This window comes from Megalobrama amblycephala, linkage group LG3, assembly GCF_018812025.1.
Source record: "Megalobrama amblycephala isolate DHTTF-2021 linkage group LG3, ASM1881202v1, whole genome shotgun sequence".
NCBI classification, from domain to species: Eukaryota; Metazoa; Chordata; class Actinopteri; order Cypriniformes; family Xenocyprididae; genus Megalobrama; species Megalobrama amblycephala.
The window spans coordinates 5673980-5692486 of record NC_063046.1 but is presented as its reverse complement, the minus strand read 5'-3'; the positions used below and the strand labels follow the sequence as shown (position 1 = coordinate 5692486).

The 18507-nt window shown below is 38.9% G+C and overlaps 2 protein-coding genes across 2 annotated transcripts in view; both read right to left on the bottom strand.

The window, feature by feature from the left end:
- Positions 1–8017: 8017 nt before the first annotated feature.
- LOC125264366 lies at positions 8018–12103 on the bottom strand. Its single transcript, XM_048183629.1, has 2 exons — positions 10395–12103; positions 8018–9433 (listed from the first exon to the last, which is right to left on the bottom strand). Exons 1-2 carry the CDS (start codon positions 10490–10492, stop codon positions 8899–8901), a joined length of 633 nt encoding a protein of 210 aa, XP_048039586.1. The 5' UTR covers positions 10493–12103; the 3' UTR covers positions 8018–8898.
- Positions 12104–15180: 3077 nt separating this feature from the next.
- LOC125264356 (C-type mannose receptor 2-like) overlaps positions 15181–18507 on the bottom strand; it is a 29609-nt gene continuing 26282 nt past the window's right edge. Inside the window, exons 4-5 of the mRNA XM_048183610.1 lie at positions 17075–17419; positions 15181–16148 (exon numbers count right to left, since the gene is read on the bottom strand). Of these exons, the coding sequence (XP_048039567.1) occupies positions 15796–16148; positions 17075–17419 (698 nt within the window). The 3' untranslated portion in view covers positions 15181–15795. The remainder of the gene's footprint in view (positions 16149–17074; positions 17420–18507) is intronic.

Sequence of the window (18507 nt, the reverse complement as noted above, 5' to 3'; positions counted from 1 at the left end):
AACGTTCATGAAATGTGTTTATCTGTGTCCTAGGGAAAAATTTGACACTTGATATGCATATTTTTCTGGGCGTTTTCTGTCTGGAGAGGAGCACGCATACACAGTGCTTGAGGGCACTGCTGTGTGTTTGTCTGTTGTTTACGCTGTTCTCGTTTGTCACTCTTCCCGAGGGAAGAGCTGTCTGCATCATTGCCTGTTGGTTCTGGCCCCTGTTTGTGCTGAGGCTTAACGGTGGCTGCAATCATAGGGCTCGCAGATGAGCTCGTTGGGAAGTTTGAGAAAGTTTTATTCTCTCTAACTTCCCCGGGGCGGGCGAGAACGAGTGGATGACGATGACGTTCGTGTGTGACGTCATCGCGTCCGGTGGCGAGCGCTCCTCTGGCTGGTTGTATGCGAGCTGCTGTGTGTTTGCGACGCGCTTCTCGGCGGGCTGCAGCTGCCGAGAGAGCGCGTTAGGAAAGGGGCCGCGTGCGGTCGGCTCGACGAGCGGTTCCTTTCTGTCTATTAATACGGCAGCTTCCATACTTTCCATTCCTTTTTTGATCTCCGCGTTTGAGATCGGGAAGGCATGGAAAAACCCCTAGCCATTCAGTTTTGTATCTGAACCCAGACAGACGGGAGGGGGAGGAAGAGAGAGTGAGATGGGTGATCGATTGTAAACACTGTTGTGTTTGTAATCGATTCCCCAGCTATAGGGTGATTTATATCTACCCTCTCCTCTTCTTCTTCCACCTCCTGTGTGTGTGTGTGTATATATATATATATATATATATATATGTGTGTGTATATATGTGTGTATATATGTATGGACACATATCATGCTTAGATGCTTCTTATGGTCAGACTGATGGCTGGGCCCATAGCCATTATTTCTATCAGCCCGCTTTTTCTGTTTGATAGTAAGAGGATCTTTTAGGCTTAAAAGAACCTTAGATTCCATCCTTTCATGTAAAAAAAAGGAGCATTAGGAGTTTTTGGTTTTTGAGCCGCAGGAGGGTCTATATTTTATTCATTTAGAATAAGACCTTATTTTCCTGTATAGGTTTCTGAGCATGTAGTCAAGAAAATTAGGGGATGGGCAGACTGAAGTTGATATTTAAATGTTTAGGTCGGTCTTAATCGGCCGCCTGACATTGTTTGCTTGTGAGCTTCACTTTCTTTCTCTTATCCATGAGATTTGGAGGTGAAGCCCAGGCTTCACTAGGCTTGTGGCCCTGAAAGAAGGCCCGTAGCTTAGCAGCTAGGCTAGAGCTAGGTTAGGTGAGTTATTTACATAACCTTATGTATACTATCCCTTATTAGGTTGTATAGTACCTAGTTCTGGCCTCCTCCCGAGGGAGTTGTTAGTCATATGCCCATTATCCCCTATCTAAAATCTGTGCACGTTCAGGATAACACCTTGGAACAGTCAGGCTGGTGGCCGGACCATGATGAAGCTTTTTCTGTAGGCCCACCTTCTGGCTTGATAGTGAAAAGGTTCGTGAGGCTTATGGAACCGGGGACATCATTCTTCTCCTTTGAAAGAACGAGGAAGGAATCTCTGGTCTTCGAGCCGCGGGAAGGTAAGACAAGGTCTGATTTAATCGCTTAAATGTTTGACCTTGTTTTTATTCCTGTATTATTTCCTGAATGTGTAACAGTAATTATGTTTTGGGTTTTTTGGGCAAAAAACTGGAGTGTTGAGACTGACTGAGCGAGCCACAGTATGGCTGCTGTTCAGTTTTCTCTCTGTATGTTCTGCCGTTCGACTATTGTCAGTATAGTTTGAGCTGGCGCTCATCACTTCAGTTTATGCGTTTGTGGCGGTCCTAACCGGCCGCCCAGCGCGATAGCTGTGATCTTTGCTGTATTTCTTCTCTGAAATTTCGAGGTAGAGATCAGGCTTAGTATAGCTCCTGTTATTTTGAATAGGCCTGTATGTTATTTGGCCAGGCTAGAACTAAGTGTATGTATGGTGTATGTATAAATAATTCCCATATGTATTTTAGTTTTTGGCCTTCTCCTGAGGGAGTGGCTAAATTTTTTGCCCAGATTATCCCATTGCTTATGTAGGTGCAACGATGAGTGTAACAGCTAGGTTTTAGACTGCTTTGCTAGAGACCTGATGCTGTTTCTCAGGTGGTAGGCCCTTATCTTTGCGTAGATAAGTTTATGCTATTAATATTGCTAGGCCCCACTCTCTAGAACATTCATGCTGAGAGAAAAGAATATTTTCTTCCGAGCCACTTGATATTTTCAAGTTTGAGTTGACTTGCCAGCATTTTAGCTTTGTCCTCTAAGGCTTGGAACAGATTTGAGAATCTGTAGCAATGATTTTATTTTTTCTCTCTGTCAAATAGCATGTATTTCAAAGTTTCCTTTGAGTTCTAGACGTTTGCCCTACATTTGGTATGTGAGCTTGTTATGCTGCCACAGGTTGGCACCCGCTTATTATGGTAGGCCTTCTTAAAAGGCGGCCTCTATGTAAGTGCTGGTGAATCCTTTCCCCAGGGTTACTGAGTGCATCTCCTGTTGGATTGCATACTCAGGGTAGCTAGATCACTTTTTGAGAAAAGTTAGTATCTGTCAGCTCCCTTTCAGTTATCTGTTTATCAGCTATATTGCATATAACGGTGATTGTAGGCTAGACTGTTCAGCCTCCTTCTAGTTAGCAATAGTTTTATACTGCTGTATAATAGATTTCAGTCTGCTCACATACTGTTTTGGATTTTACACTGCTTCAGGCCCTGCAGCATGTTGTTTGAGGTAGCAGGCTCAACTAGCCTCCCTTAAGCCATGTTGGTTAGGTATGGTTCCCTTTAGTCACATAACTTAGGGTACTTGGCCTGTTTGGAAAGTGTAGCCTAGCACAGGTAGCAGTTAGCTTCCCATAGTTATTTGGGTTAGAGCTGGTTCCCTGTAGCTTGGTTCCCTGGAAATTCATGAACTGAAGCCATGTGTCATTGAATCGGCAGGCCCCTTCAGGCCTCCTTTTTAGTTTACATGGTGGCACAGATTGTGTTTTTCTGTGCGGCTTTGGATGAGATGACAGTAGTGAAACCTTACTGAGGTTTGGTTTAGCCTATTGTTGCCTCTATGAGTCGATGATTCTAGTTGAGCTGAGAGCCACCTAGCGCCTAGGTTGGATCGTTAGGCCCCTGGAAACGGCCACGAGACTTACGCCATGTGTCCTGGAGGATGCTAAGCCTGCGGGCCACCTTTTTTGGACACACTGGTGTTTGTTTTTGGGTGTATTTCTCTCTGAGAACTAGTCATATACACTTTCGCTGGCCAGGGGCCCAAGTGGTACATTCAACCCCCTCTTTTGCGGGTTGTTTACCTGGCTTGGGACCTAAACACTACCACGAGCTGATGCCACGTGTTTGTTGAGGTTATAGTATTCCTTAATACGTGTTGGCGTACGCTGTACTCTTGTTTAAAGAGTAAAAAGTGTTTTTTACTGAGTACACTGCTTGTCGGATTGTGTTGGGTGGATTATTAAGGAGCACTGTGCAGCTTTCCTTGGCTGCCATGGAAGTTATCTGTCTCTGTACGTTAGACAGGTGTTCAGAAAGGCATTTTACCATAAAACGGGTCGTTTTCTGGAGTGTACTTCTGTTGTCATGTTGTAAGTCCCTCCCGGGCCTCCATGATTATGTGCTCTTGGCATAGTCTACCTGTTAGGTGAGCTCTGCGCTTCCCCCTTGGGGTTGGGTTTGTAATAGTGCTTAGCTCCCTAAGCTGGTTATGATGGTTAGGCCTTCATCAGGCCCCATCTTAAGAATCAGCCCCAGGCCCCATCTTAAGAATCAGCCCCAGGCTGGTTTGTGCTCCCCTTTCAGGGTTTCAGCGCACAGCCTCCTCAGTGCGTTAATTAAGCACTGGGTAGATCCTAGGTGAGCGGATTATCTCCCCTCGATGTGAGGGTTCATAGCTTTCAGCTGAGTTCTGCTCTCCAGGATGCCCGTCTCTACGCGTGGGTCTGAGCTGGTTTCTGCCTTTCTGCAGTCACTCTTACCTATTTTCTTCTTCAAGAATGCATTCTAGAGGCTCTGTATTCAGACAGGGTTGGCCTGGACTAAGTCTGTTCCCCTAGAAGACCAGGTCGGCCTCCCTGGTGGCAATGAGGGTGACCCCATTCCCCTCATGAGTGGCTGGCCGAGGTTCCCTTTGGTTCCTCGGCCACATTCCCTTAAAGGGACCACTTTTTCCTTCGGGAAAGTGGGTCCTGGACGCCTTAGTGATTTCTTTAGGCTCTATTTGTTGAAAGAGAAAGGTAGAAGCCTTTTGGAAGTTCAGCTTGGGCTGTTGGCCAAAGGGAATGCTGTCACTGACAGCCTGGTGTGACCCGAGGGGGAGTTGCTGAGCAGTTCGAGGACTGCTTTGAGACCTTTGTTTCAGCCATATTTTTTGGCAGGCACTCTCCTTAATCATGGCGGCGTTGGTATATCGTTCCCCAAAGTGTGGCAACGCAGAGTTGAGTTCCCTTCGAAAGGGAACGTCTCAGGTTACGTATGTAACCATAGTTCCCTGAGAACAGGGAACGAGACTCTGCGTTCCTTTGCCATGCTTCAGGCGGCCTGCTGGGCAGTCCCTTCAAGACGATGGATAATGACTGCTCCCGCGGGCGCGCTTTTATACATCCGGGTCGCGCCCCTATGACGTCATAGGCTGTCGCCGGCCAATGAGCATTGGCGTTGTTGGATAGTTGGTTTTTCAGACACCGAGTCACGTGTGACGTTCCCCAAAGCGTGGCAACGCAGAGTCTCGTTCCCTGTTCTCAGGGAACTATGGTTACATACGTAACCTGATACGTTTTTGCATCTTTGAGATTCTGTCCTCATATTAAAAATGAGAATGAAACAAAGTGATTCAGACACATTGATGAGTGAATGTTGGAAAATATCCTGCAGCGTTTCAGACACTTGATCTAATGGAATGACCTTCAGACATTTGAAGTGTAATTAAAATGTCAAAAAAAAACTTTTTGAATATCATACTTTAAAGGTAATCAAAATAATTTCACAAAAGATCTGAGATTATACATTAATGCATTTGGCAGATGCCTTTATTAAAAAAAGAGACTCTCATTGCATTCAAGCTTCGATCAGTTCATTTTATAATACTGAACTTTAAAAATAAAGATTTGAGATGCCTCTGGATTTACATCAACTTCTTACATGTATTTGGCATAGCAATGTTATTAATGGATAAAAAGCAACATTTCAAGTCTCATTTAAATCTTCTAATAGATTGTTCTCATAATTAAAAATTAATAATATTTATCTTTCCTACATTTTCAGTCATTCACTCCCATTCTAATGTCTCATTGATACAGTTAGATGATAGAAGGAAGCTTATAAATGTTTGCATTCAAATTAGATAAGGATGCTTTTGACAAACCTCCTCTAGAGATGAAGTAGAAACTTACTTTTTTTCAAAGTTGTAAATAAAACCGATTATTGGAGTAATTTCACATTTAATTCATTGTGCTACTTGCCACTTCTTTGTAATTATTTGTGACATCTACTAACAGTTACTGAGTGAAAATAATTACAAAATAAATCCTACATGAATTTTTTTTCAGTGCACATGCTACTAACATCTGCTATCCTGTCGAAGGTCTGCAGGTCTGACCGGGTTGGGATGGTCGCCCACTAGTTTGTCTCACATAGTGAACAGGCAAACAACGGTTTTCAATGACCTCACAAGCAACAGTCACATAAAGACGCCCAGACTGGACTGGAGACTGAACTTCACACCGTCCATTTCTCATAGCACTTTGAACAACAAACACCCTGAACCTTCTCTGACTGATGCACATGTTTTGTCCGACTCTGTTGCCTCGCCCGTTGCAGATTCTTACAACACTACTGCTGTAGTCTTTACGCAAGAAGGACTGTAAAGATGTTCTGCCACAAAGATTCTTTCTTGTTAGGTAATCTTCCCAAGCACGTGTCCGACTGCTGTTGAACTGACGTGAGAGCATGTGTCTGCGTTTAAACTGATTATATGCGTTGTTGTTCCGAGATCTCTGGCAGGGATGTGCCCAGATAGAAAATAGGTCTGAAAACATCTCCGGTTCATTGTTGCTGAAACTGACATTATTCCATCCATCACAGAGCATGAAAAGGAGCATGAGGAGAACCGCCCATCTCATCCTGGAAACAAAAGAGAAATGGATGTTTAGAGATTCACAGTTAGCTGAAGTTAATAAGAATTAAGAAATCAAGCTTCTTCTACAAAATCATTAAGCTGTAAACAGGAACTGTGTGGCCAAACACATGATAGAATTTGCATGTTTGTTTGTTTTTAGGAATGACTAGTTCAAAGACTATATGAAATTCAACATTATTTAGAGCTTTTAAGTCAGTTTTGTTGAAGACAGTTCAACAGTGGTGCTGTCTTCGAAGTGCTTCTGTAAGATATAACATGTTTCATGTTGTGACATATCAAAAAGATTTTAATGACTTCAGTTTAGAACTTTAACATCTATTTAAAAGTATTTTGAGCAGATCCAAATGCGTTAAAAATCAGATTATAGCTGTAGGATGAAAAGCTGAAGTCACAAATGATGTCAGTTTACCTGTTTAGAAGTTGATCGAGTCTCAGTTCCCTCTTCAGTATTTTGTGCTGTGAAAGAATAAAAATGTGTGAAGTTGTTTTAACACGGTTTCTTCTCATGCAAATGTTTGTGTGTTTGATGTCAGCATTCTCTTGCCATGTAGCCTGCAGTGTGTGATCATTCAAACCTGGTTAAGTTTAAACTTTTATAACTAATCTAACTCATACTAACTCGTAATCTTGATGCAAAGGATCCTATTCTATCTATGTATTGGAATAACATTTTTATCAATGATAAAATCTTTTATAAAATCTAAATATGTAAATATATATATATATATATATATATATATATATATATATATATATATATATAACTATATTGTAAAAATGTAGTTGTGTCACATTTATAAAACATTTCTGATTATTATCAATGTTGAAAACTGTTGTGCTGCTTCATATTTTTGTGGAAACTGTACATTTGCAGGATTCTTTGATGAATAGAAAGTTTAAAAGAACAGCATTCATTTGAAATGGAAATCTTTTGTAACGTTATAAATGTTTTTACTGTCACTTTTGATCAATCGTATGCCTCCTTACTGAATAAAAGTATCGATTTATTAAAAAAAATACCCCAGACATTTGAACAATAATGTAGGATTTAAACCTCTATTCTGATTAAGTCAAAAAAAGATTGTTTTATTATTAAACCAGCTCTAACTAACTAATTGATCTGAAGTTAGACTAGATTTACAGAAAATGAGATGATTAAACAAAGAAGATGCAATAGAGGATCCTTCAGTATCTAAACTGCAGGTTTTACATTTTGCATCATTTTTGAACGAAATGCAGGTTTACCTTTGTGTAATTCTTGAGCTTGTGCGAATGAAAGAGTCTTGATGAGTCTGAGCTGAAGTTTAGACAGCGTCACTGGACTGACATTTATTGACTAGAAAAGATGCAAGTGTTAAAATACACCCTTTTTTGGGGTGGTGTATTTTCACACTTGCATCTGTTTCTTGCCATTAAGCAAAATTTAGTTCTGCCCTTAGAAACTTCACATTGTGCCACTGCCACAATAAAAATGAGAATAAAACAAAGTTAATACAAACTTTGTGATGTGGCTTTATGAACAGTCACCTGTGTTAACTTGAGGAGCTGACCCAAACACAGTGAATGAACGTTGACGCTAGTGAAGAGAAAATATCCTGCAATGTTTGAGACACTTGATCTAATGAAATGTCATTCAAATGTTGTGACTTGAGTGTTTAAAAGGGTTTGAATATAAAAATAATCAAAATTATTTAACAAAAGATCAGAGATGATACATTTATGCTTTTGGCAGATGCTTTTATTCAAAGCGACTTACATTGCTTTTAAAGGGTCATGAAACCCCCCTCTTTCAGCTCAAGTCTAGCTCACAATCTTTTTGAAAAATGCAACTTAAATGGGCGTGGTGGCTGTGAGAGGAGAGGAGAGGAGAGGAGAGGAGAGGAGAGGGGAGGGGGGAAACTCTCATCGCCAGTAGCCCATGCATATCGACTGTCACTAAAAATCAGTGGTACACTGACACTTTATTTTTGTCTTTTCAAGAGTTACTGAATGCCCTGCTACATATATCCTACAGTAATCGTAATTCTATTTAAAACATATTAATGTACATGTGTAATTACAGTCATTATAAAATATATAGTTGCTTATATACACACTATACATGCATATATTTGAAAAAAAAATAACGCTTAAAAAAAACCCTGATCTACGCGTAGATCTACGCGCCGAACCTGCAACACGCTCAGTCAGTCAGACTGCGTGTCGACTGGAGCAGAGCAAGCGACCAGAGCATTTTTAGATTCATTCCTATGGAAGTTGAGCGTCACATTTAACTTACGCGCGGCTCAACTTCCATAGGAATGAACCGAAAACACTCGCGCTTACCCTCTCGCTCCTCGCCAACGGACACGCACCGTCAGTCTCTCTCGCTGTTTAGTGCCGTTAACCGTCCTCGTCATTGGAAAGATCCACGTGGTGTCATGAATAATTAAGAGAGTGTCTTCTCATTGGATAAAAAACTCAGTCTCGTTAATAATTATGAAACACCGATGAGTCATCAAAGTATCGTGCTCTGCCACGTCACAGCCTGTGACGTGGACAGGATGAAGATTTTAAACCCGGAAGACGAAAATAGCGTACTAAAACTAACATTTAACCATTTCCCCCCTACTATTAAATCTAACAGATGCTAACTTTTTTTGCCAGTTTAAACATGCATATGACATAGCAATCTTTATAAATAATGGTTAAAAAGAAACATTAAGCCATATTTAATTCTTCACTAAAGTCGAACTTAGTGCTTCAGGAAACTCTTTTGCAGATCGGACCACGTTTGGATGGCTCCATGCCAGTTTGTCCTTCATAGTGAACAGGCAAACAAGTGTAACGAATGACGTCACAAGCAACTATCACATAAGAGTTCTCAATCTGAATTCGAAAATCACACTGTCCGTTTCTCAAAGTGCTCTGAACAACATACACTATGAACTTCTCTGTACTGAGGCACATGTTAGCTGAGTGTCTGGTGCCTTTTTCATTGCAGATTCTTGTAATTTTATAGGTGTCCTCTATATGGAGGAAAGATTGTTCCTTAGTTCTGCCACAAAGTCCCATTGTTTGTAGGAAATATCCCCAGTTGTTCAGCTGTGTCGTATCGAAATCAAGTAAGAGGATGTGTCTGCTTATAAAAGTAATGTATGTGTCGATATTCTTAGATATCTGGCAGGGTCTTGGGTCTGGAAGCATTTCAGGTTGATCATTGCTGGAAGTGATGTTATTCAATCCATCATTGAACCCTAGAGTGACGAAGAGCACGAGAAGAACCGCCGATCTCATCCTGAAAAGAGCCACAGACGTTTAGTGATTCGCAGTTATAGCTGAAGTAGTTAATAAAATAATAGATACCAACCAATGAATGACTTCTGCAAGACAATAAAGCTGTAAGCAGCAAATAAGTGGCCAAACACAACAGTAACATTTACATACATAAGGTTTTTGTATACATAAGGTCTTTACATACATAAGGTCTCATTGCATTCTGTTTTTTAGTAACGATTCTTTCAAAGACTATGAGGAGATTCATCAAAAACTCTTTCATTCATGTGGCACTTTTACAAAATAAATAAATAAATGTTATATTCTTAAGGCTTTGTGGAAATTATTCAAATTCATTAATAATTTACAAACATTCTGAAAATCAACGTTTGTGAGAATCTGAGCCAGTTTAGTTGAAGATTGAACAAACTTTGTTAGAAATAACAGCATGTGAATCAGATCAAACTGGAAAAGTTTATGATTGACCTTGAAAAATCAAAGTACTCATAGAAATACACTGTTTCCAATAAAATAATATATTTTTATATAAATAGCAAATTTCATGTTTTTAACTTTAGCATGATGATGATATTTACCAGCAAAATTTGAAGAAGATCTGAACCAAATTTGTAGCAGATCATATTAAAGCTGTAGGATAAAACAGTATATTTTCAACAAAAATGTAAAATGTTAGAGAATTTGGTTTATAGACTACTATTTTAGCTGAAAATATTTAAAACAAATAATTAGCTTAATAGTTAATTAGTGCTCACACATCACCAGTGCTTGGCTGCTAAACATAACGATTCTGTGCAATAAAGACAAACCTCTTGCTACTGCATCTGATTGTCCAGAAATCCACATACCATACACGCTTACAGTATACAGGTACATCATAAAAGAGATGTATCCGAGTATATCGAAACACTTTATGAATTCATTATAAAACAAAACAGTAAAAGTCACAAATGATGTCAGTTTACCTGTTTAGAAGCTGATAGAGTCTCAGTTCCCTCTTCAGTATTTTGTGCTGTGAAAGAATAAAAATGTGTGAAGTTGTTTTAACAAGGTTTCTTCTCATGCGAACTTTTGTGTGTTTGATGTCAGCATTTTCTTGCAATGTAGCCTGCAGTGTGTGATCATTCAAACCTGGTTCAGTTTAATCTTTTATAACTAATCTAACTCATACTAAAGCTTTCACATGAAGCATATCTTGATGCAAAGGATCCTATTCTATCAAATATAACAGATGCATCATAAAATCATCCAGTAGGGGTTTTAAACTGCATTTGAACAGAATGCAGGTTTATTTTTGTGCCGTTATTGAGCTTGTGCATATGAAAAAGTCTTGTTGAGTCTGAGCTGAAGGTCAGAAAGCATCACTGGACTGATAATTATTAGGTCAAAGAGTTAAAATACACCCTGTTTTGTGCTGTTTTGTATTAAAAGTTAATACAAACTTGTGATGTGTCTTTACAAACATCAGTCACCTGTGTGATGTTGAGAAGAACTGACTTCAGAAATCCAAAAAACGCCAGCTGTGACACTTCAGACATGATCAAGAAAAGTGACATTAGTAAAGAGAAAAATCCAGCGTCCAATGAAATGACACTCGGATGTTTGAATTTACTTGAGTATCTAAAAGATTTCAATTACTTTTGATGCCGTTGCATGTTGTACCTGAAAGATAATCAGAATAATTGAATCACAAAGAACAGAGAGGATACCAAACTGTGCTCTGCAAAGGTAGCTTTTATTTGAAATGCTTCTGAAATTAGATCAGATTTAAAAATGAATGTGGCATAAAAACTTTTTAAAATGTACAAAGAACAACAACATTTCAAGTCCCACATAGTTTTTCAGTCTCACAGTGATTAAAAACAAGTCATGTTGTTTAATAGCAATCATCTTCTCCCGTTCCTTTGTTTTGTCCATGATAGTGCACAGGTTGACATCTGCTGTCACAGCAACAGTTACAAGATATCTGCCCGTTCTACATTGATCGATGATACACCCCCTGCTTGTGATCCTGCTGTTGACTATATACACTTGGACAATATACACCCCCTAGAAGTGAGTCGTGTTGGGGAAGTCTTCAACATTTTCCAAAATATTGACTTTTGACTATGTATGTTATTTTAATGACTAAATGAGCAGCTGGTCATAAGGAAGCCTAGAATAATTAGGATCCTCCAGACCCAGATCAGACATTAAGGTTTAACTTACATTTGACTATGATTGTTATGAGTTTCAAGAACTATGATTATTTTAAATACTTTTAACTATTCACAAACTTTAAATAACCAGAGCAAGTGCGTAAGCATGTGTGTCAAACGAATAAAATTAGCATATTCATTTTGATCAAATTAATATCTACTGTTGAACATTAAATTTGAACTTTATCCATTAATCAGTCATATACATACATATAAATCGGATTGTGATTGATTAGATCGAGTCTCACATGCTGCAGGATCTTTTCTAACATCAAGTTTCTTCACCATGTTTGCAGTCTCGATAACTTTAAATAAGCTGGTGATTTTTAGTGGTTGTATGAAGTCAGTTTTGCTCAAGTTCACAAAGATGTAAAGAATCATCATAACTATTGTAGGAACCGTGGTTGAACCAGACAAATGAATCATTCAGATGATTCTTTCAAAACATATTTCCAGAAACCCAAACTACCCCCTTTCCACCAGCACGAACCAGGTGCTAGTTCAGAGCTAGTGCTAGTGCCAGTTCAGAGTTGGTTCAACTGACGAGCCTTCTAAGAACCAGTTTGCCTTTCCACAGGCTAGAGAGCCACCACAGAGCCAGGTCTTGCGTCACTGTATACGTCTCATATTTCACAGCAAAGCTAGCGCCGCAGTGCCAAACACAAATACACCAGGCTCGTTTGAGATGCATCAGCTTCTCGTAAAGCGATCGGCATGACATCAAAGCTCCGCGAGAACGATCCAAAAGAACAAGGAGTCATATGCTCTACAAACGCTGCTCCGATGCATCTCGAACAAGCCTTCTATCAACAATCGTGGATGTTTCACTACTGTTGATGCTCATAGCTTTGCGAACCTACATCAGCATCCAAACACGTCTCGCCGTAATTTGTATATAGACGGAGATTACGATCGGGCTGATATTAGCTCGATTAGCTGCTATTTCAAAAATGGCGGTCACAAATTTCTTGTTGGTCACGGTAACCCCGCTCCCAGCCCCTGACACAAGTGGTTCTTACTTCTAGCCCAGCAATGTTTTGGTGCTACTTACGAACCACTTTTTCTGATTCGGAGCTGGTGCTTTGTGTGTCGAAAGACAAAGAACTGATTTGAAACTAGGCTCTGGCTCCAAACCAGCACTCAAACTGCCTTGGTGGAAAAGGGGTATCAGAGAATCTAATTTTCGGCTCGAGCCCGTCTACAAAAAAACCCTGCTTGGTACTTTCACGACACCTATGCGTCCTGACAGAAGGAGAGGTGACAAGCTCAAGCTATTTGTGACAAACCAAATGGTCACCAAGAAGATAAAGAGTCTTTAATCCCCAGATCAAAAGAGACAGAGACAATGCAGGCCTCTTTTGTTTCTCTGAGTGACCTTACTTAACAGGAAAAAAAACAACAAAGACTGTTTCTACAACTAAAACTGCTCCAAACAGTTTGAAATGGACTTATCAAACATCTTTTAACTGCATGCATTTTATATCATGTCCACATATACTACCTGTAACCAGTTGTGCTTTAGAACACCCACAATTCATGTAAATGTGATAACTTTGAGTGGTTGAATGAAAGCATTTAGTGTCAGATATGTCTCTCTTCTAAATCCTGGTTTTAATGAAATCTGTGTAAAATGTATCATATTCCATTTAATAGAAATTATGTCTAAAACGGTACTCTCTGCCAAAGCAGAAACTGGAAGTAACACCTATGTATGATTGGGGCAGAGAAAAGTCACCTTTTTCAAACAAGACGATATCTGATTGGCCAGAACTCCTCTCAGAGGTGGGACAAACACCTAAGTTTAAATAGTCACATCACAAGACAAAGAACTAGTGAACGAGTCAGCAGTAACAAAGTAAGCAGAACAAAGAGTAACCACAGAGTAACAAGAAGAACAGACAAGCAGATCATTCAAGCCATCCAACTTTCACTCACTTTTCTTTTCTTTTCCTTAAGTTTCTTTCCCGTTGAGAGTCTTGTGTTCTAAGTTTTTCAGCAAAGTTCAAGCAACGACTTTTGCCGCTTCAACTTTAACTCCAGTCATGATAAAGAGACTTCCTTTCATTTTGCCAGTACGCTCAAATATGATTGGGTTTTACCAAACACAATCCGAACCAGTAGGATCCTGCAACAGATCATCGACTTGGAAAACCCTTCTCTGCACGCCTACGAGAAGATTCACATTTTAAGTCGACTCAAGCAAGTACCTCCAGATTTTAAAGCTGAACTGGTGCATTAAATTAATGATTCGTGGTTTGTTCAGGTCTTTGAAGTGCATATTTTGCTATAAATCGGACAAGCTACGCAATATCGCGTTCATAATCAAAGGCGATTCATCTGCAATTATGAACGCGATATTGCGTAGCTTGTCCGCGAACTACGGCTCTGTATATTAAGTGCCGCTCCATTTGAAAGCAGGTGATGGACATTTACCGCCAATCACAGAACCGGCTTTACTGATGAGACACGCATGACAATCAACTGTGACTTGAGTTGGTTCAGGAAGATCAGCGGTGACTTGACTTGGTGTTGTTGTTGTGGCCGCCATTTTGTGAGTGGTTTTATATTCACACATTCGGACATCCGTATTCAATAGCCTTGTTAATCACACTACATTGGACATTCAGTGGACATTCACAAGTAAATATGCCATTAAAACAATACTTGCCTATTTTGATCGACTGTGAAAAATGTTGTAAGTTGACAATCGTTGGTTGTCAATATCATGTCGCTGCTTAAAATTCGCAAACATTAATTTATTGCACATTTATTGGAAAGTCTGAATTTATCAGAAGTCCGAATGTGCGAATATAAAACCAACTTTACCCAAGTGAAAAGCTGCTGGATCCTTGTTGTGGCGAAGTCTTCTGTAACGAGTCGTGACACGACGTGGGATCCATCAGCAGGCTTGGGTCACACAGTGGCAAACAGGTACAACAGGGAACAGATATCAATCACAAGTCCAAGATAGAGCAAATAGTCCAAAAGGCAGTCAGCAGAGAATCGTACACGGATAACAGACTGGGTCAATAACAGGCAGACAATCACAATAAGAAACGCTCAGAAATGCAACCGTAGTAACACAAGACCTTGCAATGAGGATGTGAGGGGCTTAAATAGTCCAGGTAATGAGCTGCTGCTGGGTGTGGATGATTGCTGATTGGTGGAGTGAGTGCAGGTGATTGGCAGAGAGGATTATGGGAAATGGAGTCCGGAATGACTGGAACAGTGACAAGTACATTAACGAAATGACTGAATGTGCATTAATATAATACATTTTTTTTATTGTTTATCTTTGTAACTACATCTGGGACAGCAGGGCTCCTGTCAGGACATTATATGAGTGAACCCGGCTGTAGAGGGTTACATAATAAGGCAATATTGGGGAATGTTTATTAATGGCCAATCATTGAAGACCAAACACAATAAATCTGAACATTAGGAAAATAAAAAAATTAAGCTGGTAAAGTTTTCTGTTGCTCTTCAACATTTTCTATTATTAAAATTGTATATATGTTTGTGTTTTATAAACATCAAAACACAAGAATGCTGTTTGTAAATAAGTTTATTTGAGATGATGTTGTTGAATTACAGGTTACAAGAAACTTTATACTCAACTTTTAGTTTTTCTTTAAGAATAAACAATATTTCATTTCACTATGATGCTCACAATCATTTAAAATCATTTTAAACAAGTAATTTGTAAAGATATGACTAGAAACAGGAGAGAAGAAAATATCCAAACCACCAGAATCCCAAGATCCCATGAAATCAACTGATGTGATTGTGCTTTACTTTGATTTTCTTTTAAATAGTCAATATGATTTATGCCAAATCCTTGAATCATGATCTTCTAATGTCTAGTTGACTGTAAGTGTGTTTGATTGAACAGTCTGTGTTAAAAATATTGAGCTATTTTTCCAGAAGAGAATGACTGCAATTTCCAAATGTTTCTAAAAGCCACAGATGAAAACTCAATTTGATTTCATGGGGTCTTTAAAACATATATAGTGCACACTGGTATTTTATACTCTTAAATTAATTTAATTGTACTGATATAAGCACATTATCTGATGAAAACAGAACAAAAAGTGATTGTCAATTAAAAAAAAAAGATAGAACAAGGCAAAATGAAAGTGAAAGAACAGCACAAACGAATCCTTCACTCTTAATTTCTGCTGCAGATGAAGTTGAGTCTGTCAGTCTCAGGACGGCTGATCCAGCGCTGACCTCCTCCAGACTGAACTGCTCCAGATCTCACTGCAGAATCACAGTTCTCTGAATCATCAATCGCCCAGTTCTGATAGCACACGGTCTGTCCGCTCACCCAGAACCAGAGGCCCACAGTGCAGGAGTGACGTAAACCCAACCACACCAACTTAGTAGACGCCTGTTTAACCACATTCATCACGTCACGCTGCATCTCTTCTGAATGAACCGAGACCAGATCCACATGATTCTGTCTGCAGTATCTCAGAGCTTCAGACCACGTCAGCTTCTCTTTGATCAGAATCAGTTTTTCTGGACACAAAACAAACCACAAGCAGAAACTAGAGAGAGACTGATCAAAAACAACCTGCAGAACAAACACTGTGGAGGAATTTGTCATGTCAGACATGTAGTGTGAACTTTAAAGGGTTAGTTCACCCCAAAATTAAATGTGTCATTAATTACTCACCCTCATGTTGTTCCACACTCGTAAGACTTTAATTCATCTTCAGAACACAAATTAAGATATTTTTGATGACACAATGCTGTCAGATTTCCTTCCATTGACTGCCTTTGTAACTTCCACATCGATGCTTAAAAAACTCCATAAAGAGATCATAAAACTAATCCAAATGAACCAAGTGGTTTAGTCCAATAATTCTGAAGAGAATCGATTGCTTATGATGAACAGATTTAATTTAGTCTTTTGATCAGTGAACATAAACAGAAGTTCAACATAACTTGCATAACACAAAGAATAAACCTCTTCTGGAAGCTCAAACAAGAATGAGCCTCATTGGTTACTCAGCACATTTGAGTTTCCAGAAGAGGTTTGTTCTTGTCCCTTATACAAGTTAGTTTGAGCTTCTGTTTATGTTCATTGATCAATGTTTACATGCGAGTAAATGACTAAATGAAATCTGTTCATCACATGAAGTGATCGATTCTCTTCAGAAAATTTGGACTAAATCACTCGATTCATTTGGATTAGTTTTATGATCTCTTTATGGAGTTTTTAGAAGTGTCAATGTTGAAGTTACAAAGGCAGTCAATGGAAGGAAATCTGACAGCATTCTGTCATTAAAAACATCTTCATTTGTGTTCTGAAGATGAATGAAAGTTTGGAACAACATGAGGATAAGTAATTAATGACAGAAATTTCATTTTGGGGTGAACTAACCCTTTAAGATATCTGGAGGTGATGGATGGATTGTGTGTGTTTGTGAGGATCTGCTCACCTTCATGACACACAAAAGGATTTTGGTTGTTGCAAAGGACGTCATTCCATTCTCTCGGAGCGAGATGAATGACCGCTGTACAGTTTTCATTTCCTCCAGCATTATTAGGTTCACCAGACCTCCAGTATCTGAATAAGGAGTCACTCTGATCTGACCACTGCCATGAGACTCTGAACAGACCGATCCAGACATCACCAGATATGTGATTATCATTGATGAACTGCTGAAGCTGTTGACTCTCATTCTGGTTCCTCACACTGACCAGATCAATGTGATTCTGTCTGCAGTAACTCTGAGCGTCTCTCCAATTCTTCATCTCATTGACATAGACGAGTCCTGTGTTTGCTTTAAGAAAAACAAGTAAAAAAAAGGTCATTATTCTCACACTGCTTTATGGATTGATGTGAACAGGAGCAGCAGTGTAAAGATCAGAAACACGTGCCATTCAAAGACTGTTTCTACAGCTGATGATATATTGAATCTTCTCAATATCTTCAGGATTATTTTAAAGATTTAACATGAAGAAACATTTGTGATCATCATGATGATTTTAAAAAGTAGCATAATAATTTTGATAATAGTGACATCTACAGGTGAACAGAATGAGTGTTAGTTTAAACCTGTCATCAGGGTGGAAAGAGTACTGAAAAAATATAATCAAAGTAACATTACTTTCCAAAAAATGTACTGTGAGTAAAGTAAGAATGACTTGTCCAAAAAAACTACTGGAGTAAGTCTCATAATGAAGTGAGAACTGAGCTGTGGATTCGACCCGCTTATAATAAACACTGAACACTGTAATTAAAAATGAAGAAAACAGTGTAAATACTGTAATTCACATTATCTTTGATTGTTTGTAAAAGAGAATAAAGAAAATCATCCAACAGTTTTATTTTTTACTGACAACGTTTATAAATAAATCAAAACAACACAAAGATTATTACAGAGATGAAAACATGATAAAGTTATTTTCAGTGCATTCATCACCATTAAATCATAATGTATGAAAAGAAATTGATTTAAAATCGTTAGATCATTATTAAGTTCTTAATAAACACAGATCTATTGTTGAACATAAAATATCAATGTTCAGAACAGTGCAAAGAATACAATAAATAAATAAATAAATAATAACTCATATAGTTCATCATCACACACCAGAGGTGGTTTAAACAAAGAGAGATATTGTCAATTTATCTCCAAATGGTGCCAGTTTTATCGTTAAAGAAATGAGAATCATTAATATTATCACAGTTTTCCTCACCTAATGCACATTGCACTGGATAAGATAGTGAGCGAACACAAACTACACTGTAATTTCATCCACTGAATGAAAACTGACAAGAAAAAATATATTTACAGGAGTGAATCTGCTCCATTGCTCCACAAATCACTCCTGAAATTGCTGTGATTGACAGTGATAACTGTAACAT

Excerpts from the sequence above, each read along its gene's own strand:
- LOC125264366 (XM_048183629.1), bottom strand. The coding sequence starts at position 10,492 with ATGAGAAGAAACCTTGTTAAAACAACTTCACACATTTTTATTCTTTCA. Across the intron at positions 9,434-10,394 it reads CTCTATCAGCTTCTAAACAG|GATGAGATCGGCGGTTCTTC; the intron begins GTAAACTGACAT and ends GGCTCTTTTCAG.